General features: G+C 36.2%; 1 protein-coding gene across 1 annotated transcript in view; it reads left to right on the plus strand.

Moving 5' to 3' along the window:
• Positions 1-12,342: 12,342 nt before the first annotated feature.
• The window catches only part of LOC109056785 (protein shisa-9B), a 29,430-nt gene continuing 15,282 nt past the window's right edge, over positions 12,343-26,490 (plus strand). Inside the window, exons 1-2 of the mRNA XM_042720043.1 lie at positions 12,343-13,213; positions 16,234-16,355. Coding sequence (XP_042575977.1) covers positions 12,588-13,213; positions 16,234-16,355 — 748 coding nt within the window. The 5' untranslated portion in view covers positions 12,343-12,587. The remainder of the gene's footprint in view (positions 13,214-16,233; positions 16,356-26,490) is intronic.

Genomic DNA, 26,490 nt, shown 5'->3' on the forward strand with positions numbered 1-26,490 from the left:
TGAAGCAGGATAATAATACCACAGAATATATATTTAAACTGATGTCGAATCCTACTTATGTCCAATTAATGAAGTGGACAGAGTTACTACATAATAATAATAAAACAATAATAATAATAATAATACAAAGTCACTCCAACATTTGCAACAGATAATTACTTTAATTAGAATTGAGGTGACAAACTCTATTAAAACAAAAAAGAAAAAGTCATACCTTTGTAAGATTTATAAGATATAAGATATGATGGGTACATGTGATATTTTCTATTTTCTGCAAACATAGAATTGTTTTGGACACATTTTTATCATTTATTCATCATGGTTTATATAATATACCTCTGTTTTCCACAATTCTGGCAAGACCATTAAACAACATCATAACCTTATGGTTCATACTGGAGCCGTTTGAATGTGATATATCAGTGAGATGCTGGCATGAAGGAGATGTGGTAAAAGCTACAAACATTTTAAAATTAATATTTAAAATAATAATAAATTATTATTATTATTTTTTTGAGTTTGAGATTATCTAGCAGGAATCATGACTTCACAATCATGATGCTGATTGTCTGCATTATATTGTTGATGTACAGTATGCATTTCACTAATATATCTGTCACATGCCATACTCAAGAAGCGAGCAGCAATCCCACAAAGAATGATCTTTCAGGTCCTACTCCGTTTGATTTCAAAGCTTACCAATAGACTGAGATGCCTTGCACCAAGTTCTTGAATCCAACTAGGCTTACAAGAAGAATAAGTCGGATGAACGAGACAGGGTATTTAACCTGTGAATGGTGATGAGAGAACAGGAAACAAAGTGTGCTTGTAGCCATGGAAACAAGTGTGATGAATGAAACCTCTGGAGATGGGACTGGGAATTGCTATGCAAGGATATATCATATAGACAATAAGATATGGGTCCATTTCAAAAATACATTCTGCTGGTTTTCTTGACTGTTGGGTCCAAAAACACAATGAATGACGCTGAAACTAAATTGTTATATTAAAAAAAAAAAAAAAAAAAATCTTGCCGTTTTAACCGAATTAAAAAAAGTTGTCAGAGTAATTCAAACAAACAAAAAAGCACCACTGCTGGTAAAATTTGTTTTGTAACTTTAACATATACTGACAACCACCACAGAAACACAGAAAGTAAAGAGAAATCATGCGATAAACATGAATTAAACAACATTAGGTGTATAATAAAACCCTAATATAGGGGTGGGCGATAAACCAGTAGACACGATTCATTACCGATAGAGATTTTGGACTATCGTTTCTTTCACAGTCACACGCTCGTGTGACGTTCCTACGCTACATGTTCATGAAAACTTATCGTTTACACATTTTTAGCATTGTGTTTGAAAAACAAGTGATTTTAAGCTGCAATCAGTAGTGAAAGAGAACTCATTTCGCCATATGCACACATGAAAATGGTTCTCATAGTGTGTGGAAGTATTGAACAGAGTTATTTTTGCTGATGTATAGGCCTTGAATGGTTAAATACACACAGTTGTATGTGTCAAAATGCCCATCCTTGCAAGTAATTTAGGTCTTAAGTGAAAGAAAACAGCTGAGAAAGAAAACACGTGTAATAGTATATTGGATTTGGGCAGCTCTTAAAATGACAGCAGTCTAATATTCAAACTGTCTGTCATTCATATTAATCAAACAACAAAAGATAGAAAATCTCTCACTGCGTAAAAACAGTGTTTTATACATTTGATTACATTATACTTATTTATTTTGTTCTACTGTAGTAGTTTTTTTTTTTTCGTTCCATTGCTTGCAATTAGTTTTTTATTCTTATTCAATCACTGACAGTTTGCCAGATTTTTTTTTGATATTTAGACTGGTGACATTTTGATATCATAAAGACCTTATTTAAAGCAAAACTAACTATATTGTATACATCACTAGTACCATGCAATAAAATTGTACATTAACAGTAGTTTACAGTAAATTATTAGTTTTCCTTTTACTGTTAACCAATTAGCAGTTTTTACTGTAGCATTTTTAATCTTTTACATATAAAATGAATCCTTTTATTACAGTGTAGAATGCAAAACTGATTTGCAAAATGGCCTTCGCAAAAATGGTCAATCAGCGTTGTCGTGATGTCAGTGTGAAATAAGGTCTGTGAAGCATGTGTGGGTGTTCTACCGGAGGCTGAGACCACATACTAGTGGTTTAGATGGGTTTAGCTGTAGGTCTATTATTTATGAGTTTGGTTTTAGCTCAGGGTAACTCACAGATACAAGTTTTGAGAGTTGCTGCAATAGAAGTGTAAAAGCTGGCTAGTCACCTGGTACAATATTGGCATTGCACTGCTCCATTAAACTGTGGAAGTCAAGCAATGACATGTTTTTTTGGAAATCTGTCCATGTGATGAAAAGGAAGCCTTGTGAAACAGGCAGGTCAGTAATAAAGCACTACAAGGATGGGTGTTCTTTTAATAGCAAAAGGAATCGGGTTCAAGGACGTATTGTGTCCGATGAGTTCTGAGAGACAAGAAGGTGTAGGAACTTTGTGGTTTCGTAGGTTGAGAGATTGTTTTGTTTAATGAAGTGTCTGATTGGTGTATTGTTTGGTGTATGTTTGGTATATGCAAGATAATATGGAGAGACTCTCACCTTTGATATTCACAGAGTCTGCTCAATAAGTTAGTGAAGACAAATCAGCTTTAATGGTTGAGAGCTCTTTGTTGTAAATGCCATAGTCTGATTTAGTAAAGGCAATTTTTGTGAGAAGAAAACACAAGGGAAACATTTGTCTGGACTATGGTGTCTTTGTGTTCCTAAACAAGTTTCCGTGTCACTCTGATGCAAACCAAACTAGATCATCCAGTTACATCCTAATGAATGTCCTGAAATCAAGCACTGCTGGCTGCTCAGCTGTATAGAACTATGCTGTAGACAAAATTAAATGCTGTAGACAAAATTAACACGAAAACAGTCATAAAAACTTTTAGATATATTGCCTTGTATTATTTAATTTATTTAAACTCTTCTTTATTATTCACACACACACACACACACACACACACACACACACACATCATAAAAACTTTCACACACATTTTAACACCGCACACCACACACACACACACACACACACACACAAACAGTTTGTTATATATATATATTGCTATATTATATATATATATTAATATATATATATATGGTTTTCCATTTTTTTTTTTTTTTATTTTAATACTGCATTATATTTATTTATTATATATACACAACCGTTCAAAGTTTGGGGTCAGTTTGTTTTGTTTAGTATCATTGCCATATTATAATTTTTATTACAATTTTGAATCAGTTTTTTAAATATATGTTTTCCATTTTCATTTAAATTTTTTGTTAAAGCTTTAAAAGTTTGGTCATTTTATTATGTGTTTTTGTCATGTTTAGTAGCTTTTTTATATACTATGTCTATTCACCTTTTATTTATTTGTATTTCCATTTTAGTTTTAGTTTATTTTCATATCTTAAAAAGCATTGTTGCTTTCAAAGTGGACCGGCAAATCAGTTGTCACTGGAAACTTACCGTGTCACGCCTGCTTAAGTCACGGTGGGATCTGCCTGTTGTTTATCCGACAGCAAAATCCCCCAAAGCATTTCCATCATTCCACCCCTTGTCTCGTTTTCCTTGAAAATAGTGAAACTCACTTCGGCACGATCCCGCAGGTGAGGCAGTGGACTCATGCAGAGCAGGTATCACATTTCATTTCCTTTTCAATTACTGGCGGAGTGGCAGTGGGCTGTGCCCTGGCGAGCGAGCGAGCGGAGGAAGGCCGACACCGGCTCTGATGGTGAGGTTCGGCTGCTCAATCACAGTCCGGTGGAGCACAGGAGCAAAGGCTGCACGCCAGATGAAACACAATAATGACTTCTCAAATGTTACGACCGCACCGAGGAAATGGAGAAAGAAATTCAGACAACTTGTTCTGTGTTTTTTTTTTTTTTTTTTTATTTCCGCTGAGAAAGAGAGATGCGAGTGAGAAGGGTGTAATAGGAAGTGAAGGAGAAAGAGAGATGAGGAAAGGAGAAAGAGAGCCGGTATGGAAATCTCGGACGGAACAAATTGAAGCATTGACACTGACAGTGTATCTCTGACAGTTCACTCATTATAGCCGAGATGTGCCCTGCGAGTATTATAGCACTGTCATTCAAAACCACGCTAATCAGAAGAATAAAACGCCATTAACAAAACATTACCTACTCTGCATTGTTTTATGTCTGTGCCTCTTTTTCAAAATATAATACAGACCTATTATTTCGTTAAAGAATGTGTTAAAGACAATCTGATTTGAACCCATTTTACTTCATAATGTGACATTGTTGTTAAGTAAAACAGGAGATTTAATGAGAAAATCGCAAAATGGGAATTAACTGGATTATAAAATGTGGGGTTACGTACCAGAATGGAGCCAGAATAAATGTGAGATTGCTAAAACAACACATAAATATTAAAGTTGTGATGTAACGGATCTTAGATACCGTCTTTTTTTATTGTGAATTACATCTGGGTGAAAATACGAGGTTTATTAGAACTAAATGATTCGTGAAAATACGTATTGATTGCACTTTTTTATTTATTTATTTATTTTTTATTTATTTTGCGTGCTATTTATATGATATGTACGTTTGACATATACATGCATATAATACGCAGTTTTTGCTTGCATATGATACGCACTTAGTCCAGCATAATCCGCAATTTGTAGATGAGTTTGTTACTTCATTGGAGCACATTTGGAGGAATTGAATTCTGAATTCTACTTTTCGTTTCATGCTGACTTTAATCATGGCGTATATGTGACATAAGTGGAAAAGGAAAGTTGTTTCAAACAACATTTTTTTTTCTTTGGCAAAACATGCACTGATAAATGTTTGACACTAAGACCAGAAACAAGCAAATAAACAGTCGATTTTGAAATATGAAGTTGATAATACATGACAAATGTATCTCATAAGCTGGCTATCTTGACTGAGACTGTGCAGTTAATGCCATTCAGATATTCAACAGTGTTTTATGTTTGCTCTTAGGAACATCTCATAGGAGTAAAATAACACATCAAATAAAAACCACTGAGTGGAATAATATTGGTACTGCAGACTGAAGGAAGACTCAGTGGCTCAGGTGCAATATTTCAGATGAGAGATTTTGCCTTAATGAATTCCAAATAATACACGCAAGAGCTACAATAACAGTCCTAAGAATGAAATGAGATTCCATGTATTCCTCTAATCCATATACAGACAAACTGAATTATTATAAAATCATCTCTTTCAGTTTTCACAGGTTTTTTTTTTTTGTGCAACATTGGCTTTATATATTATTATGAGTATTATGTGATGAAATTCATACTATTTTTCATTTAAATTATTAGGCCAATATTGCAATTGTATAGAAATATATTGCATTAAAAAGAAAAATGGAAATATTTTCTGTGGTCTCAAACTTTTGGCCCCTGCTGTGTGCTGTATATGTGTTGGACAATTCCTTGCTCTGAGCTCTATTCGGGGATCACCGTATTTATAGTATTGAAGTAACTCTTTCATGAGAGCTAAGCGTTTTGGCACGTCAAAATCTTTGTTTTGTTTACTAGAGGGGCATTACAAGCTTTTTGAAACTTACAAATACTGTTTGTTTTATCTTGAGAAGCCAGCTGCTAAAGCAAGGCTGGATATGGGAATTGAAAACAAATGCAATTTGCAGATTTATTTTCTCCTCTGTCACACAATCCCCTTCAATGTCACTGTCATTTTGTGTGCTGCATGCCTGCTCACTACAGCTACGCTGTTTTTATAAACAACCAAAAAAATCCATTCTTCTCATGAGCTCATGCTATTGAAACCGGGTTATGTGCTTTGTCAAGTGCAAACCCTCAGAGAACTGTAATCAATATATAAGTTGAAAAAACTAAATCTAAACTGCTCTGAACTATTATTCTTAAAGGGGAAGTGTGGAATTTGAATGTGTAGAGACAACAATTCAAGGATCATCTTCCATGAATATTGTAAACACTGTGGTCCTTTAAAGGCTTTTTGTCTGAGCCAAGGTCAAGGTTTGGCTGGTTAGCATGACTCTGGTAGCTCCAAACAATAGCAGAAGGGTTTAAAACATTTATTTTGGACTCCTGACAAAGACACACCTCCCTTCGTTACTGTAGCCAACAAGCCATACTGCTCTCACACCAAACACCTTGTTCTTACACAATGAAAAATACATCGCGGAGCAAAGAGGAAACTGACAACACACCAACAGACAAGACAGAGCAGGTAACTTTAGATCTAATGTCTGAGCTTTCAATTTTTGACATTTTCTAAGAAATTCAAACAATAAAACCATTTTGTGGCTCTTTAATGTGTCGTCACATATCGCTGTAGCGCCTCAGATCAAGCGGCACTTGAACAGATCATCTCTTCCTCTTTACTTGTTTTAGCTTGAAATAAACATGAATGAACATCACAAGGTATCTTGTTTCAACAGCAGAAAGATGTCAATACACATCAACTTAACTTAATCTACTCTCCAGCCTGGTTTGTTTGTTGGACAAAAATTGCATTATGATTGGTCAGATCGACTGTCAATCAAACTCCCCGCGAAAGGTCAATTGAAAGAAATTTCACAACTTATCCAATAGATAAGCACAATAAGCAGCACTTGTGGCATAATGTTGATTATCATGAAATATTTTTCAACCCGTCCCACCTTTTCTACATACAAACCAAAAATCTGGTTTACAGTTATTAGTTGTAATAGTAGTGAAATGGGCCAATTTGTGAGTTTTAAAATACTCAGTTATTCAATAGTAAAGCCAAGACATACACAGTGTGTGTAACATCACTTACTAACCTTTTCTGTGTAAAGCTATATCCCATTTTACATGGATTGCCATGAAAATTTAATAGCTAAAAGCCTGAAAGGATGAAAATAACTTTACACCTTCAATAGTACACAACTTTAACATTAACATTAAAACATTATTTCATCACAAGCTTCATAAAAGAAGTGCATTTGATTATACTGAATGTGCACTTGTTGTGTACTTCAAACCTTAAAAGTATCTAAATATATTTTAATATATACACTAATTACATTTAATCTAATTTAAACTATACATGTTCAATTAATTGCAACTGACATTCAATAGTATATTCTTTTATTATTTCTGTAATAAGTACTCCTTTTAAAAGTATGCTGAAGTGTACTCCTGCACATTGCTGGCAATTTAGCTTTTCTTGTATTGAACATAAAATATTCCTTTAAGGCCCCTAACTGTAGTTTAGTCAGCCATATGACATGTGACGACTAAAATGCAAGCACTAGACAGATTTCTCCACCACACACTACAACATGTATAGCACTAGTGATAATGATGTCACTGATGATGTAAAGAGACAATCTCTACAATCTCTTTACACATCTTTTCACTTTAAATACTGCTCTGTGGGATGCTGTTACATATCTTGAAATCATATTATCAAACTGAGTCACTGTCTGGTTCCTCTTCACAAGAGAGAGTCACGCATTACGTGGTGTCCTTTTCTAGTGAGCAGCAAGTGATCAAGGGCTCACGTCACACTCCACATGGCCAAAGACAGAGATCAGCCAGGCCTGACAGAAGGTTGGGGGAGTGACGGCTGCATCGCTCCAGACTATGAGCTCATGGAGCGTCTCCGGGAAAAGTGGCCCACAAACTAAAAAAAGTGGGGGACGTGTTTTTATGTACAGATGAGTTTCTTTTTGAGGGTATATATATTTTTATTTTAATTATAAAAAAAAAAAAAAAAAAAAAAAAAACAGCAGCAACACTTGAGTATAGAGATCAATTCTCACTAATAACTAGTTGCTTATTAGCATGCCTATTAATAACATGTTTATTAGTACATACTGTATTCTGCATGACCATATTCTACATCCCTAATCCTACCCAATACCTAAACTTAACTCACACCTTACTAACGATTAATAAGCAGCAAATTATTAGTTTATTGAGACCAAAATCATAGCTAATGGTTTGTTAATAGTGAATATTGGACCTTAAAATAAAGTGTGCCCAAAAAATAAAATAAAATAAAAAAGTATAATGATATATACAAAAAACAAACAAACAAACAAACAAACAAAAAAAACAACAATTTAAAAATTAATATTTGAAAAATGTGGTTGTGTTTTTTTCTATGTTTATTTTAACATAAATATTTGGGGAAAATGAAAAATACACACACAGACACACACACACACACACACACACACACACACACAATTCTAACAAATAGCAAATATAATCTAATTAGCATTTTCTGTCATTACAGAAAAATGTGAACATGAGAAAATGTTTTGTGGCAGTTCATCCAACTTTGACGTGTGAAAACAGAATAATGGTTTATTTACATTAAATATTACAAAATTAAAAAAACAATTCTTTATATTATATCCCAATTTATTTATTTTTGGGACCACATGGGTGTATTTTTTTATTAAAATGTAGGTTTCTTACAAACTGGTATACATCTACAGCTTTTTAACAATCACAGAATAGAATCAATTCCTTTTTCCTCACATTTGCACAAACATTCATAATGAATTTAACTAGGCAGAAAAAATACAAGAGGTTCGGAAGGTTAAATGTTGTATGGAATGATTAAAGGCTGTTCCAGTTTTGTGAACACACAAGAGAACAGTGATTCAAAACTTGTTTAAGATTTGGTTTTATCTGTCAGGTGACCTTTTCTCTAGACTGCACAGCTCTATTCTACTGCAGCCAGAATCCATAAATCCTACGGTGACTATTCATTCATGATATACAGCCGCCTCTAAAACAGTCTGGCCAAGAAACAAAGTATTGACATGTTAAATTGAGCGTGATGTTTCATTGCTCGCCAATTGCTATTCTTCCTATGTCAAAGTGAGAGCTTTTTCAATGCGGTGGTCTGATCAGGAGCTGCCAGCTGTGCTCTCTGAGACGCTCGTGCAGAGTTTTGTCTCTCTAAACAAACTTTAGTAAAATCCCAGAGGAACGGCTGAACTATTTACAGCAGTCTTTAAAGATACAAACAGAAAAGAGCCACGATTCCCTTGACAGCCAATTGTGAATAAAGAAGCTTTCTGTGGCTCGGACTAACATCAAACGCAAATGAGCTAGATTTCTCAGGTGGCAGATGGTGCCTTCAAAACACTGTTAAAATTCCAGATTAACACCGGCTCCAAAAATAAATGATCTATGACAAACTTTGTGTAAGCTTATGCATGATCAAGGCCCCTCGTTGTGATGGAAATAACAGAGGAGTTAAAAAATAAACAATATCTGAGGATGCAAATGACTAAGCTGTTTGGAGTTGTGGAGAATGACATACAGTGGGGTCCAAAAGTCAGAGATGTCTTTTTATATTTTTTTCCTGTAATACAACATTTGTCATTAGTAATTGTATTGTCAATATGATTCATACAGCATCTTGTGCTTCCATGGAAGAAGAACTATATTTACAAAAGTCACTAATATGTTAGAGCTAAAAGGAATAGTTCACCCAAAACTGAAAATTTGCTGAAAATGTACCCACCATCAGTCCATCCAAGAATTTTTTTTTTTTTTTTTTTTGGAACAGATTCTGAAAAAATGTTTATTGCATCACCTGCTCACCAATGGATCCTCTGCAGTGAATGGGTGCCGTCAGAATGAGAGTCCAAACATCTGATAAAAACATCACAATGATCCACAAGTAATATTCACACGTGGTTAGAATTGTTTTTACCCTTGGTAAATATGATCAAAGAAGGCTGTGAAAATAAATCCGCATTGTTAATCCTTTTGATCTTTTATAAAAAAAAAAATCACAAAAATCTAACCTTTCATTGGAGAGCAAGAATTTCAAATGGGGGGAAATATCATTATGAAATAAATGTTTTTCTCAAATACACGTTGGACGCAATTATTGGTACCCCTAGAAATTCTCATGAGTAAAATATATCTGAAATATATTCCCATTCATATTCACAATTTTGAGCACACCAGCGTGATTATGATTATGAACATATCCAGCCATGGCTTCCTGTTTCACAGAAATATAAATAGGAGGGAAAACAAAGGCCATATTCCATTAATAATATAGGTATACTTAGTAAGGGATAGTTCTTCAAGTAAGTATTACTGACCAAGACAAAGTGCAGAACATTAAATATTTCTAATTCATTGCTGTACATTTACATAATAATTGTTGTTTAAAATCTAATATGATGGTTATCTGCAGCTTTAAATTTAGATTTTGAATTCCAGATATTCAAAGCATTCTAAGACTTTCAAGATATCAAGATAAAAAAGGCCATTATTTAGTCATGAAAATAAAATAGAGCTGACAGAAACTAAAATCTATTTTAGTTTCTGAAAGACATATATGCTCTCCACAAAGAAAGAAAATGGGATTCACTAGGCCTATGTACTGAGCTTTAAACAATGGGGTGCATCTCTTGCACAAACCGTCATTCAGCTTCAGCTGTCCTTTATACAACTTTAAGCATCAGGCTGTTGAAGAAAAAAAAAGGTTAGAAAAAATAGAAAGATGGCACTTTTCCATGGCTTTCTGTGCGTTTTGAAAATCACTCTACTAAGTCAATAGGAGCTGGAAAATGAAATTAGGCCATTATGCACCTGGTTACCATGGCAATAACAAGACCAAGTGATCCCTTAGTGTCTCTCAAGTACTTTACGGATGGCCTCATTGACTCGTGCATTCTGATAATCCTCATTCCTGCAACAGTTCTGCTGTTTTCATGACATTTTATGAATTTGCTCAGAACATGAATATTCCAAAAGCCTGTTTTGTTTTTAGTTGCATTACTGCTTCTTTTTCCTTTCACAGGTTACAATTTCTGCACCTTAGGCAGGTCTATTTGTCCTCTCAAAGACAAACAATGCAGATTGCTCGTTCATCTGCATCAGTATATAATTAGCTTATTCTGAGAGGATGTCTTGTTTGCCGTGCCAAATGCCCATAAGGACCGGTATAATTTTGTAAATACAGACCATACAAAACAAGAGATTAATCCAGAATGTAACACAATAAACTTGATTTATATTATCTCATCTCTCTCAAGACATGTAAGCCTATCTGGGGTTTGAATTTTAATTGTGTAATCAAATTTGTAACTGGCAACTAAATTGACTTTTGACTATACATTTGATTTAGTTAGGTAGAAGAGCTTCGGTAAAGCTACATTATATATTTGCTCACATTTCCCAGAATTACTCACTAAATGCCTACAGACAACATTTTATGACAAATGGACAAACATACAAACCATTTTTAAGGAAAACAGAACTGGTTTTCTCTATGCTGCATTACAGTGTGCATTACAGTGTGCAGGGAAAGAACAACCTTAATGAACTTATTTCATCTAATCCACCATTTTGGGGTAAAATTGGGAGGCTATAATATATATCTATCATTATATCATATAATATCATATCATATCATATCATATCATATCATATCATATCATATCATATCATATGATATCATATCATATCATATCATATATTTTGATCCAGTTTGATTAATCACAGTTTCATTGTCCAAGTATGTAAAATGTTTGATTTTTTACATTCATGTTGTTAAAATGCAACCACCATCAAAACTTCAAACTCAGAACTAGCATGCACAGAAATGATCAGTTGAAAATAAATTCTCCAGACACATGCTTTCACCTTATGATTAAGACACTCTCCACTGATTTTATATGCCAACTTTCAAAATCTAGGAAATCAAAATATCAATAACGTGTGCAGGCCTACTGATGTGCCTGAGTTTACCTTTTCTTAACTGCGGTTCTTGCAGGTTTATTGTGCTGTGGCTTTTTGGTTGGCGTTCCTTCTCCTACTCTTGAGTCCAACTTTGCACTCCCATTGGAAGTTGATGCATCAAGTATCTGCTCATTTGCATAAAGTTGATTCTGCTCAACTTTCATCTCTATGGTGTCTGTCACTCATGTCGCAGTAATTCACCAGCTGTCCTTGACAATAATATATATCATGTGGCTTTGTCCCTGCCAAACACAGTGTGCATGCTCATGAACATCACTCCGAATTTAAAATATTGTTGAGTGAAATCTAATAATTAAACCCTCTCAAGAAACCCGAAACAAAAAGTAAAAGTAACCTACATATATTTTTTATATGAGTTGCGCATACATTTTACGTGCAACATGTTCTGTATGTGAGAATCACAGGACTTGATATTGATGGGCACACATTCCGCGCTCTCTCTCTCCTTCTCCCAATCCTTTTGTTACTTCCATGTGCCCATACTTGGGTCTCTCCCCTCCTCCTCTCTCATCATTACGCATTCAGTCTCACTCAGCGCTCTGTTCAAGCGCAGCTCATTGCGCTCCAGACGTTCCACGCTCCCGAGTGTTTAGGATAGGCTAAAATAATAGACAAAACATAGTAGTGTTTTTTGCAATGCCACACTTGGAACGATAGAAATCTACATATATATTCAAACATTTGCATACTTCAAAGCCTGCATAAACCAACCGTGGCGCTCAAGTATCTTCAAACATGAGCATCATCTCGGATGGCGGTGATGTTCTTGATGGAGATATGCGTGCTGACACTTCATGACAAAAGATACCCAACTCTATTTTTCAGCGTCCGATCAGCCGTGGCAAAGAAGAGGAGAGAAGAGCGCAGGATGAAAAGCACTGGCTTACTACTGGGTTACTTTTTGATGAAAGTTCTCGTGTGCGACGCGGAAGGAGAACCCGGGAAAAACCTGGATGGTTTGGTGACGGCGTCGGGGTCCAACGACTCTAGAAACGGGGAGAACGGTCTCTCTGAGACCCCTCACACGGAGGACAGGTGTCGGGGCTATTATGATGTGATGGGTCAGTGGGATCCTCCGTTCGTGTGCCGCACTGGTAGCTACCTGTACTGTTGCGGGACCTGTGGCTTCAGGTTCTGCTGCGAGTTTAAAAACTCCAGATTAGATCAGACCACCTGCAAAAACTACGACACCCCACCGTGGTCCATGACGGGCAGACCACCGCCGAAGATGATGGACCAACACGATCCGACTAAGGATAAAACCAATTTGATTGTGTATATCATATGCGGAGTAGTTGCTATCATGGCGCTGGTTGGGATATTCACCAAACTTGGGTTGGAGAAGGCGCATCGACCTCACAGAGAGAATATGTCGAGGTAAGCGACTTGTTTACAAGTTGAAGTTCAAACGATATTGTAAACTGTCTGCGTTATTGTTGTGGAGCTGATTTTATCCAATGGGAATGAAAGAAAGTAGGATTCAAAAAATCGAATTCTTCCAAAACCAAATCTGTGTAATTTGTCACGTCTATATGTATTTATCCTTTCAAGAAGTTGTTTTAAATTGTTGTATGAGATGAGCAGTTTATTCCAGGGGGAATAAAAAGATGCAAATGAGATCTCCTTAATATCTCAATAATTTGTAGACAACAATTCGATTTAACAAAGAGCAAATGGAGATGTATATTTACTGTTACGCCGCTTGCTTGTTTCTACTCCAGAGCTTCAGAAAAGATCTTACAATGTCACAAACAGTTCTGCAATTTGCAAAATATCAAAAGTCTGCAATCAAATGCTTCATTATGGCCTCAACTATTTGTCAATACAGCCTTCCTGAGATATCAGAGATATGCTTGTTTATAGCTCAACAATCTCAATATAGGTCAACAATGACCTAATTTGTATCTATTTTATTCTGGCCTAATAAGATTTGTTTGTTTCGTTTATTTACATTGATATCAATATGAAATAGAACTGAGAATGCTTATGTCTTCTGAGCTATCAATGAGCAACATCTAAACTTGACAGTTTTCCTCTGGGATGTCATTCAGCGTAGCTCAAGGCTTTCAAGGATTACACTGACACAACTCTATCTATCACCATGACCTTGTGCCAGTTTTTTTCCTAACTTCTACTGGCTTACTCTTCCTGTCTATCTATTTATCACTCAGGCAGTCGACAACACTGACATGTACCGATGTAAAGAAAATGCTCCTTTAGTTTCATAGACAGGTATTTATTTGAGGTTTAAGGTTTAGTAGGCCTACTTAAGTGGTGCAATGTACAAAGTAACCTTCTTTCAAATCAAGAAAAAGTGTTTTATTTCTTTTAATAACTTAAGACTAAAGACTAGACATGTTTCCCCTGAAGACTCAAGATAAAGTGCAGATAATCAGAGAGAGCTGAAAGCAGATGTACTACAAAAGATACTGACTAGCATTCAGGTCTAAGCCATCTGTTGATCAGCAGTGTTTTAAACATTCATCAACATCTCCGCAAGTCTCTAATTATCTCCATGGTGAGGCACAGATTTTGTCTGTAAAAGCTTCTACTCCAAAGAAGCGAACACTCTCGTGCACTCACTCATCTAAACATCAGCAGAGAGGTGTCCATGACATTAGTAGGATAATGGACACTGATCTGTATCTAATGACGCTAATATTTCAAGGACATTCTGTTTGTGCACTGACCTTATATTTAGACTGACCCATAAACATAATCAAAACTCATATGGCCCATATTCCACCCACCACCCACAACCACCCATTTACACCCTTTTAATCGAGTGCCTTTGAATATTGCACCATACTGACTTGCACCATTTTCATGATAGTTTAATGTATCTCTACAAAAAGGTATTTTAAAGCTTCGGTGTTATTATTATTATTATTGAGGGACATTCTCATTCTAGAGAGCATTTAACAGGATTAAAATTTAGACATACCCATTAGTGCAAGACGAAGATGAGTCATGAATATTTTGGTCTGATTTCTTATAAAATAAAATCTGTAAATTTTGAAAACCCTGTGCTGTGCATAATTTGGAGTTTCTGGTCAAAAAAAAAAAAAATTTTTTTTTTTTTTTTTTTTGATTTTTTAAAAATTGCTTGTAAATCTAATCACTATTTTATATATATCCAAATCTTGGATTCAGTCTCTTTTATTAGAACTAATAGGCCACATTAATCTGAGTTTATGCACCTCAGTTTTTGAGTGAAATTTGCCTAAATTATCCAGAAATTATGCTTCACTTGTGCATTATTTGTAGATAATTTTGGAAATGTTCACTCAAAATCTAAAAAGTGTAAGCTGAGATCACTGATGTCTATCATCAACCATTTTAAAAAACAAATACAAAAACTGTGCTAACTGAAAGAAAACAAGTTGCTAAAAAAGATTGAAACCAAGATTAGGTAATAATATAGCATAATTTTTTAAAAATGTATAAGAAAATGTTGTAGGCCATTCATTCAACTAGCATTTTCAGAAAAAAAAACAAAAACAAAAACAAATATTTGGTTAAATTAGATTGAATTTTAAGGTGTGGGTTAAATTGTGTACATCTGCTAAAAACGGTATTTGTTAGTATTTAAGATAGGGTGACCAAACGTGCCATTTTCCCAGGACACGTCTTGGCCAGGATTTCTATATTGCCCTAAAATATCCAGGTTTTGGCTTTGGTTTCCTGCTTTCATACTTAATGAAGGTAATTATCGTTTGACCAATAACATGCAGACATTGTACGTATTCGACCAATCGTGGTGCGTGAGAAGGTGGGATCTACAGAAAACGGTCAAAGCAAAGCAAATACGTGTACATATTAGTGTTGGACTTGAAGCAGCACTGAGCATACTGACCGGTGTCTGACATCAAAGTACCGTGCGAGCGATTCAAAAGCACAAAAAGCCGTATTCTCTCTAGAGCTCTCATGGTACGTTGTCATACAACAATTGGTCTGCGCAGCGCAAACAAAGCCAAAAAGTGGATATTTTAGGTAATATAGAAATCCTTGCCAGGACGTATCCTGGGTAAATGGCATATTTGGTCACCCTAATTTAGATATAAATAAAGAGACATTGCCTTAAAGCTACAAAACTTTTATTTGAGTTTCCAAATGTGTACATAAAACTGAGAGATTCATTCAATAATGCTAATCTTTCCCTGTTTCAATACAAAATATGTCATCAAAGGAAAGAAAACTATCCAAGATCAGACTTTCATTTTGGTCTGATATAACGCATCGTCTCTTTGTCAACATTTATCTATAATCTACTGAACAAACTTCAAGGCCATTTTGAGGAGGAAATGTCAGACATGAATAGTATAAATATGCATTGAATTGCTCTACATGAATTGACAGTTTTTTGTAAGATGAGTAAATAAAGCCTTTCTCCATAGAGCGCTGGCCCAGGTGATGCGCCAGACAGCTCCAGGAGAACATGTGGAGAGAGAGGAGAGCTTGGCGGTGCATGGACAACACTACGAGAACATGCAGGCCAGAGCAACAGGAAACAACCTGCGTAAGTAAATCTGTTCCTTACCATCAGAGCTCACGCACAACTGATCGAATCCATGTCACTCAAAGCTCAGTTTAGCTCGTTCTGGAAAACACTCTCCGCTGTGACAGTCCAATAGTAGCAGATGCATCTTCTTCACCCCAGAGAAGCAGCTGTGAGGTCCTAAGGCTATTCATCAGTAAATAAATTCGCCTGCTTGATTCGACTCCTACTGAGAACAGGGGAAGTAGTTACAGAAGCCCATTTTTGGCGTGTCCGGTGGGCTGCAGTAGCACTTGCGTCTATAGTGATCATTTAACATGCTGAGATAGTAATTACCACAGGCTAAGTGGCTGACTAACACACACAGCAAGCACACACACACACACACACACTCTCTCACACACACACACACAACTCTATCTCTCTCGCTTCTCTCTTTTCACCTCACTCATGCTGTTATTTCGTGCAAATAATACAAATGTGCAGGAAAATATGAGAACTAGCGAATTATCACTTTAAAAATACCCTGTTCACTTTGGCAAGTGTTCTCATTTATTTTATAAAATGGAAAGTTGTGGTACTGGGTGCTGATTGGTTAATATGACACATCATAAAAAAAGATGATTCTTGTCCTGGATGCTGACTTGTCAATCCAATAAATTATAAAATGCATAGTTCTAGACCTGGATGCTTATTGGTCAATACACAATATTAAAAAAAAAAACAGACAGTTCTAAGCTTGGATGCTGATTGGTCAATATGGAATATTATAAAATGGGTAGTTCTGGTTTTGGAAGCTGATTGGTCAGTACATTATATTTTAAAACATATAGTTGTTCTGAAACAAACAGTTGTTCTGATTACTGAGGAATATAATGCAATGGATAGTTCAGGTCCTGCATGCTGATTGGTTAACATAATATATCATAAAACTTATGGTTTTGGTCCTAAATAGTCGGTCAATTATTGGTTAGTACAGTGTGTTATAAAATGGATAGTTCTTGCCCTGGATGCTGATTGGTCAATATGGAATATTATAAAATGGTTAGTTCTTAGCTTGGATGCTGATTGGTCAATACAACATATTATAAAAATAGGTAGTTCTGGTTTTGGATGCTGACTGGACATTACAAAATATTATAAAACAGATAGTTGTGGTCCTGGATGCTGATTGGTCAATGCAATATATCGTTAAATGTCTATTTCTGATCCTGGCTTCCGATTGGTCAATACAAATAACAATTAGTAACAGTTATGATGTGAAACAACTGTTCGCCATATTACAGTGTTGCTCCTATAGCAGATTGATATTTTTTGTTGAATTGCAGCAGTCTATCTTGTCTGAAACTGTATCTACTATAAGGATCGACCTGATGAATTTGCTGAATAAAATAAAGTTTTAATGAAAATTTGTGTTCTTGATAGTTTTAATATGTAGAAACCATTTTTTATTAAAGTCACAAGGCACTCAAGGCCATACAGTATCTTATTGCTTAAATATAACTTCCTTTAATTTAGCTGAGGCAAAAATGATTAAACATTGCTTTGCAAGTCAATGTGAATATGCCATTTGCCAAAAGATATCTGGCATGAAACACAATCACAGTAAGGCTTCCTCCATAAATAATGATTAAAATGAAATATTACAAGCTAGGAAGTCTAATTCAATATAGTTCAGCCCACAGACAGCAGTGATTTACTAACATTGTCTTGTGGCATGTCACAGTGTTGCAATGGTGCTGACGGTTTCCCGATCTGTTTCCCAGTTGTTTAGATCAATATGCCTCGCGTGGAGTCAAACAGTTAGACTTCATTTGATGGCCTCCTAATGAAAGTCAGAAAAGCAGTTGTAGCAGATGTCGTATGCTCTTTTTATAGCCTGTGTGTTTCATGCAAACACTCTGACATGCATGGTAAGACATGTTTATGTAACTAAATTGCTGCACAAAAAGTCTGCTGGCTTTTATTTAGCCACATTGTAATTCAGTGGCCTGACAGCTGTTACTTTAAAAGAATAGTGCAAACAAAAATGCAAATTGGCTGAAAGTGTACTCACCCTCAGGTCATCTTTGATGAAGATTAGCTTGTTTTGGACTCTCATTCTGACGGCACCCATTCAATAGAGAATCCATTGCTGAGCAAATCTGTTTTTCGAAGAAACAAACTTATCTACAGTACATCTTGGATGGCCTGAGGGTGAGTTGGCATTTTTGGGTGAACTATTCCTTTAAATGTGGACAGGGAGAGTAATTTCTGAATTTAGCTGGAAGTGAAAAGTGCTTTGTTGATATTCGGCTGTTATCACAATACAAGATGCAAGCTTGACTTTTTCCACTGGTCTCTGCTCATTCTCTGAGATGGAAGAAAAGGATTTCACAGAAAGAAAACAAATCGAGCACTTAAAGATAGCTGTCTGCTCTGAGCCAGAAAGTGAAATCTGTAGTATACAGCCGTGTTTTTTTCTACAATAACACTTGAGAGACAATGGGGAATGTATGTTAACAGGCTGGCTGAGTGATTGTGTTTGCTGCTGAAAGTGCATCGGAGCAGAGCGGAACCACATGCAGGTGTTGCTCCTCTAAAGAGCTGTCTGAGGTACCAACGCAGGGGAGAAATAACATTATAAGAGAAGGGCCGTCTGCAGGGAACTCAGACATCTCGCTGTACAAAACAGGGAAAGCAGTCCAATCCACCGGCCTGCTCATATTCAAGACTCTGCGGCCACAAACCCATTAAAGTGTTTATTCAAGAAGTGCTGACTGGTGCCACACTGGGACCAGGGTCTGGCTTGGCCTTGTTGTGTTAAACAAGGTTACACATATAGGGCAAGTCGTGGCCTAATGGTTAGAGAGTTTGACTCCTAACCCTACAGTTGTGGGTTTGAGTCTCGGGCCGGCAATACCACGACTGAGGTGCCCTTGAGCAAGACACCGAATCCCCAACTGCTCCCCGGGTGCCGCAGCGTAAATGGCTGCCCACTGCTCCGGGTGTGTGTTCATGGTGTGTGTGTGTTCACAGTGTGTATGTGTTCACTTTGGATGGGTTAAATGCAGAGCACGAATTCTGAGTATGGGTCACCATTCTTGGCTGTATGTCACGTCACGTCACTTAATGAAGCAAAACAGAGCAAAGTTGAGAGCCATGTCATTCATGAAAGATGAGAAGAGTGAAGTAGAAACTAGCGACAGAGCTGTTGTGCTGAACCATACGTTGCGCTGTGGTGCCCATGTGGGCCATTAATATACACCAATATACAAAAGTTTGCGGTCAAAATGATTTTGTTTGTTTGTTTGTTTTTTATGCTCACCAAAGCTTCATTTATCTGATCAAGAAAACAGTAAAAATCAATTTGCTTAGTGTATAGATATGTTTAAATAGGGTAGCTATTTATTTATTATTATTATTCTTTTTTTTTTTTGTAGTAATTCTCCAACCATCTTTAGCACAAGTCAGGCTAATAAATTGTATTCTTCAGATTGATTATGCTAATGTCCATAAAATGCATTATGGTGTATTGTTCTTAATCATGAAAATATCTTCATTAATGTCTTTTACGTCACATTTTACATGTCACCAGAGCTAAAAATTTGGAAATAAAATTTTTCCCTGTCTTTTTGTTTTCTGTTAACCTTCAGTTAGCAAGCTACTATAATAGTTTAACCTACTAGCTTAGCATAATGCTGAGTGGTTAAGACAAACTCTTGTGATTAGGATATCACAATAGTGCCACGTTTTTGCTATCAAGGAAGTAAGATGCTTTTTGTACACATAACGCTGTAGTTAAACCTTCAAACAGCTGAATCTAGCCAAATCTTGAATCCCTAGATGATGCCGATAGTAATGAGGCGACTGGTTCATTTAATTGAAAGGCAGGACCTATCTTTCTATGTCTATCTCCTCCTTCTCAGACTGTCTCACAGCCAAAAAAATTCCTGTCACCCTCAACTGTATCTAATAACGAGGCAAAAGCCCAAAAATACCTCGCTTCTGTAACACACAGACTTGAAATTACATCCGTATTCTCAAAACTGAGTCATCTAGTGGCTGGACAAACAGAGAATTAGCATGAGTAAATCAGTCGCCGGAATGCAATTCATAGTCCCGGTCCAGCAATCCCAGTTAACCAAGCACAAGAAACTTGGTTTGGCTTGACTGCTTTATGTATTTACTGCCCAACCACTACAATTTCCATTCCCATACAGATCTAACTTGCACAATAAGTCTGGGATGCCCACAGTTCTGCTGTAAAGCTCTGGTCCAAACATTTACCAGCACAAGCTGAGAGGCTGTTTTTATTTAAACAGGTGACAGCAATGATATATAATTAATTCACCCCCAGATCCAGTGTTTATACAGCACAGTTTTACTCATGAGAATCTGCTTAAACTCAGAATCCGCTGGGCAAAGAAACTAACGGTGACTCATTACTATGCCAGTTAACCTAACCAATGCTCAGTCTTCTGTTTACACATCAGAACAGCTTAGAGCAGTTTTTAGCGAGCTCAAAGGACTAAATAACTGTTAGAGGTGAAAGCTGCGTGAAGATGAATTGAAATGCAAATGAAATTTACTGTGTAAAGTTCGTAAGACTGCAGCTAAGTTAAGTCATTGCTGATGAATCCAGATTATAATAATGCTATGCCTTCTCTGTGCATACAATAGAGAAACACTACAAAAGAAATTTTACAAGGAGTGAATATTCCTGTCAAAAGTCCTTGAGTTCAGCTGTGGTTTAGTTACAAAGACAGCTTTACTTGGTTTGCTGCACTGCTTGTTTCCATGGAGATGGTGTAAGATTTTGCTGACCATTGTTTTTCTTCTTTGTGAAAAATACAGCTGAACTGAAAAAAAAACAAAAACAAATAAATAAATAAAAATAAACCATCATAATGGGATCAGATAAATTCAGAAATGTTGCTAGTGATTGGCCATTTAACATGATGGGAAATAATGACCTGCTCGTAAATTCGTCCACACATCAGTCTCAATATGGCAGGTACTTGGCACGTAGTTTCAGCATATCACGAACTTTTCCTAAATATTTGACAAAAATGTGTCACTAGGAGGGCAGTGAGGAAATGTTGGTTTTTGGATACTAAAGTCTGAGACTAGGGATGGGCAATAAATCAATACCATATTGCTCATCTGGTATTTTTTTATTTTTTTTTCATTTTAATGTATTGACTGATATTGGACATGTAATAATGTTAATTTCCCTAATTTTTACACAAAAATTTTACCTTTAAAATTATGTAATGCTCACTTAGGTTTTTTTTTTTTTTGGGGGGGGTGGGGGGGGGGGGCATGGAGTGGATAAACAGCATGTTGTAGGATTTTGATAATTTTATTTTTTTGTGCTGATAAAAATCAGGAGGAATTTTGTGCTAGTGGTCTCTATATCAAAGTATCAAAGTTAATATCAAATGTTACTGTGCATTATAATGTTGGAATAGCTAAAGCTTTTAAAATGATTGTTTACCTTGAAAATAATTATCAGCTTACTGTTTTTGGCACTTTCTGAGATTTATCACATTGAAAATCTTGGATTGGAAATTTTATTTATACCTGCAAAAACAGAAGGTTTTGGGAATTTGATATATTTAATATTCATTCATTCATTCATTCATTCATTCATTCATTCATTCAGTTATTTCATTTCAAAGAAAAAATCATTAAATGCAAAAGGGAAGCATTTCTGGCAGTTGTTTCAGACTTTTTGGACTCAACTGTATATCAAAATACCATGGTACCACCATCAGTGAAGTGAACATGGCTGAGAAATGAGTGGCCACTCTTCTACTTAGCAGTTTATTCATTGTAGTCTCTTGTAATGGGGCTAAATGCTGACTAAAACATGTTAGGGGAGGGTTTGAGAGTGCAGCTGAAAGTACTGTTATTGATTTTAATGAAGTTAGGCAGGGACAGGTAGAGCCCGGGCAGTCAGATCAATTATCGCATCTTAAACAGAGTTCCGTCTTCCCTCTAATGCCCCCCTCCCCCCTCAAATAATTATCAGTTAATTTCCTGCCAGTCGGCGTGCTGACAGGTAGGTGGCTATGTAAATCAACGGCATCCGAGGAAGGGCATGATCCGAGGAAGGCTGCGATGACTGGCAATAGGCTCCAAGTTAACACATTATAATTAGAAAATTAGAAAAAATTGCACACCATCAAAAACAAGCAAAACATATAAATAATCTCAGATTGGAGCTGTGACATAAATCGCGCGTCTGGCTCGTCAGAGGGTGCATGGAGCTCACACTGCTAAAGCAACTGTTGAGAAGATGAGAGCTGAGAAAGGCAGCTTTTTTATCAGGCCCAAATTGGCTCTTTGAGAGCTGTGTCACAATAGGGGGTGGATTGCTTCAGACCTTCATACATCCCACCATCAGTCAAACACTCCCATAGATTGAGCTGAAAACGGACATAGATGATTGCAGAGGAGCGGTTGCCCACTTCATGTTAAAGGGGTCACATTATGATGAATCCAATTTGATCTTTTAAATGTGCTGTATGCAATTTTTTGACTGTGTTATAGCATAAAATACCATAATAGGTTTGCAGAAATTTTGGAATCATGCTAAATTCATACTTTATTCTCCAAAAAAACAGCCAGTTTTTCTTTGACATTTTTGTTGTGTCAGAACGGCTGTTTTTGTTTAGATCTGTGAGATTCCGTCCATTGCCAGTTCATCCAATAATATTTCAAATCCTTGGGTTGCCAATAGGCAGAAAAGACAGCATATTGCTGCCATGGAAGCCAGCAAATGAACTGGGACAAAGATTGCAGATTCTGCCCAACCTACAAAGCCTTGCCGTCCATCTAAAAAGCTACAAGACCCTATTAGAATGTGGATAAATCAGCTCATCAATGTACAGTGTAAGGCTCTTCACCCTCCATTGTCAGTTGTGCTCGTTCTTGTTGCATGTCCTGGCAGGAGAAACAACCTCTCTGTAGCTTCTAAGCTTGGTTTGTGAAGTTATAGTGACATAATATAAGCAGAATGGATAGTGTGTAGCACCCACAGCTCTGCATAGCCTTCTGATAAAGCCAAAGAGTGGCTGGTTAGAAAAGAGGATCTTATTCGTTTATTTAAGATCCCTGCTCATTTCAGTCTTATTCTATCAGTTTGTAAATGTAGCATTTTTCCATTCATTTTTAAATTACATAGAACCAATACCAAACAATGTTAAAAAAAAACTGTAAAAAAAGGAAACTGTGCCATCACAGTTTGTGAAAAGGGTCCATAGTATTTTGTATTTACTATGTATTTAGTATCCATAGTTTGTACTTCCCAAAAAAAAGAAAAAGAAAAAAAATCATATAGATGAGAGAGAGAGAGAGAGAGAGAGAGAGAGAGAGAGAGAGGGAGACAGAGAGAGAATTTATAGTCACATATTGAACAGCTCAGTAGTTGTAAGCATCATTTTTTGTAGTGTTTTTCAAATGTGAATTGTTGGTTTGTACATGTTCTATAGTTTTCAGTGCTTGTCCAAATGTATTCTGGTAGCATAATGGCACCCTATGAGAGCTGTTATTGTTATGCAAGTGCAGAGCCATCATAAACAGCATGGAAATCATTCTTCACTTTGTGTTTGAACAACACAGTTAGAATGACAGAAGGACATTCAAAGTCTAAATCAATGCGGACTTTGTCTGTAAACAAGACAGCGTCATCAGAAAAAATAGCATCTTAAGAAATGGAATTCAAAGAGCCCAATTTCACAATGATTACACTGACTCTAAACAATTAAAGTAACGTGATATTAAATAAAGCAATATAAATAAGAGCTCTTTGTCCATTACGGTCTGGCTGTGCTTTTATTCAAGCATTTCTCCAGGTGCAAAGGTGTCAACATGCCTTCCCCCTGGCATGCAGGACGACTGAAAGGTGACTATGTGGCACATGAGTGCTACAGTACTTCCTGTTCCAATCATTTGTCCATGGCACAAGCCTCCCACTGCAACAGGAGCACTTACGGTAGTGTGGCCTCTTTTTACCGCAGGTGGTCAAACGGGGGAGAAGTATTTCCTCTCAACTTAAAAACCATGTCATTGAGTGGCTGTCAGACCACTTCCTCTCAGTCAAAATGAAAGCCCAGTGGTGATGTACACTCCTGAAGTGGGTCAGTCCAATCTGGATTTTATGGCACCGCTGTAAGAAATGAGTCCACTTCACTTTTTTTTTTTTTTATTGGTCTACATTCTTTAGTGGCAGAATTTAGTCTGGAGGGCATTTCATCTTTCAGAGTTTCTGGACCGAGTGTTTGAAGCATATACTGAGAGAGAAAGAGAGAGAGAAAAAAATCAGTTTATTACTATGTTTAGCATTTAGGGAGTGAGGCAGTTCAGATAAACTGAGGAGTTTATTAATGTATGCTGATTTTGAACTTTTTTCAATCTATCTATCATTTTCAGGTTGAATGTGGATAGTGTTTGTTTGCAACACTGAACCATTTTACTCCCTTATGAAATAAACAGAAAAACATAACCATTAGGAATTGTGTTGATATTGTGTAGTTGCATATCTGCATTCTTTTATCATTGCTTCACTAAATGTTTACCTAGCAGTCTACCTCACAGACTGGTTTGAGATGGGGAATCTGCACGAACTTGAGTGAAATCTGAATGGGGAAATGTTTCGCACCATGACAAAATGTAGAACAACAGTGAATGTGATATAGTTCACCCAACCCCCCTCCCAATAAAGGCCTCTTTTTGTTCTTCCTGATACCATCCAAGATGTAGAGGAGTTAGTTTCTTCACCAGAACAGATTTGGAGAAATTTTAGCATATTATCACTTGTTCATCAATGCATCCTCTGCAGTGAATGGGTGCCGTCAGATTGAGAGAACTAACATCTGATAAAAACATAATTATAATCCACAAGTAATTAAGACTACTCCAGTCCATCAATTAACATCTTATTAAGTGAAAATCTGCATGTTTGTAAGAAACAAATCTTTTATTAAGACGTTTTTAAATTCAAACCTTGGCTTTTTCACCAGTGGAAGACTCATTATGGATTATTTGTTTCAAACATGCAACTTTTTGCTTCACAAAATGTTAATTGATAGACTGGAGTTGTCTGGATTGCTTGTCAATTATTGTGATGTTTTTATAAGCTGTTCAGTCTCTCATTCTGACGGCACCCATTCACCGCAGAGGATCTATTGGTGAGCAATGATGTAATGCTGAATTTATCCAAATCTGTTTCGATAAAGAAACAAACTCATCTGCATCTTGGATGGCCTGGGGTGAGTACATTTTCCGCAAATTTTCATTTTTGGGTCAACTTTTTCTTTAAGCCAGATGGAGATTTATAAACCAGCCTTTAAAGCATAGAAGTTTGCACTGAAATAGCATACACAAAAATGCCTTTTAATGGCCTTCCCTCCAAACAAAACAGTGGATTTACAAATGTATTATGCATTTTGTCCTCATTAATAATAATAATAATAATAATAATAGTAATAAAACATTATTTAACTGTGAGCTCAAACAATGTTTTTAGTGGAACATGTAAATGATATGACCCCAAAAGCATTTGAACACTCTTGAATTCACACTTGAATATTCAATGCAATTTGATGCAAAATATCAAAACTAGTAGCATCTGTAAACAATCTCCAAGGTGGTTGTTTTAGTATTTTCAGGGTATTTTGATTGCTCCATTAGTTTCATGTAACATACATTTTATATTCCCATGTTATGCCCTCTGGTCACTGTGGCGTGGTTCATTGAAAATCAAATAACATGCTTCTGCTGTTTTCCAATCCTGGTCTGTCTGTCTCTCAAGGCTGCATCGGTACAATGTGAAGCCATTTGCTGCGGAGGAGCACACAGTAGTACTAATAACTATGGGTATATTTGAAGGTGGGTAATGGGTAATGCTGAGCCGATCTCTGTGCATTAATATTTATTGAATTTAAGGACAGGTATTGAATATTTATGGATAATAACCACATGAGGCGGTACCATACTAATGATACAGTACAGGCAGAATCCAATAGAAATTGAATTTGAAAATCACATTTGTTTGTAAAATTATTTAGGAAATACTGATTGTTTACAATAATTGTGCCCTGAGACAACTCAACTCAGACAAGTCAACTCCTCTTCTAAGCTACAACAGAAAGTTAAGTTTATTTCCACA

This window comes from Cyprinus carpio, chromosome B3, assembly GCF_018340385.1.
Source record: "Cyprinus carpio isolate SPL01 chromosome B3, ASM1834038v1, whole genome shotgun sequence".
Classification (NCBI taxonomy): Eukaryota; Metazoa; Chordata; class Actinopteri; order Cypriniformes; family Cyprinidae; genus Cyprinus; species Cyprinus carpio.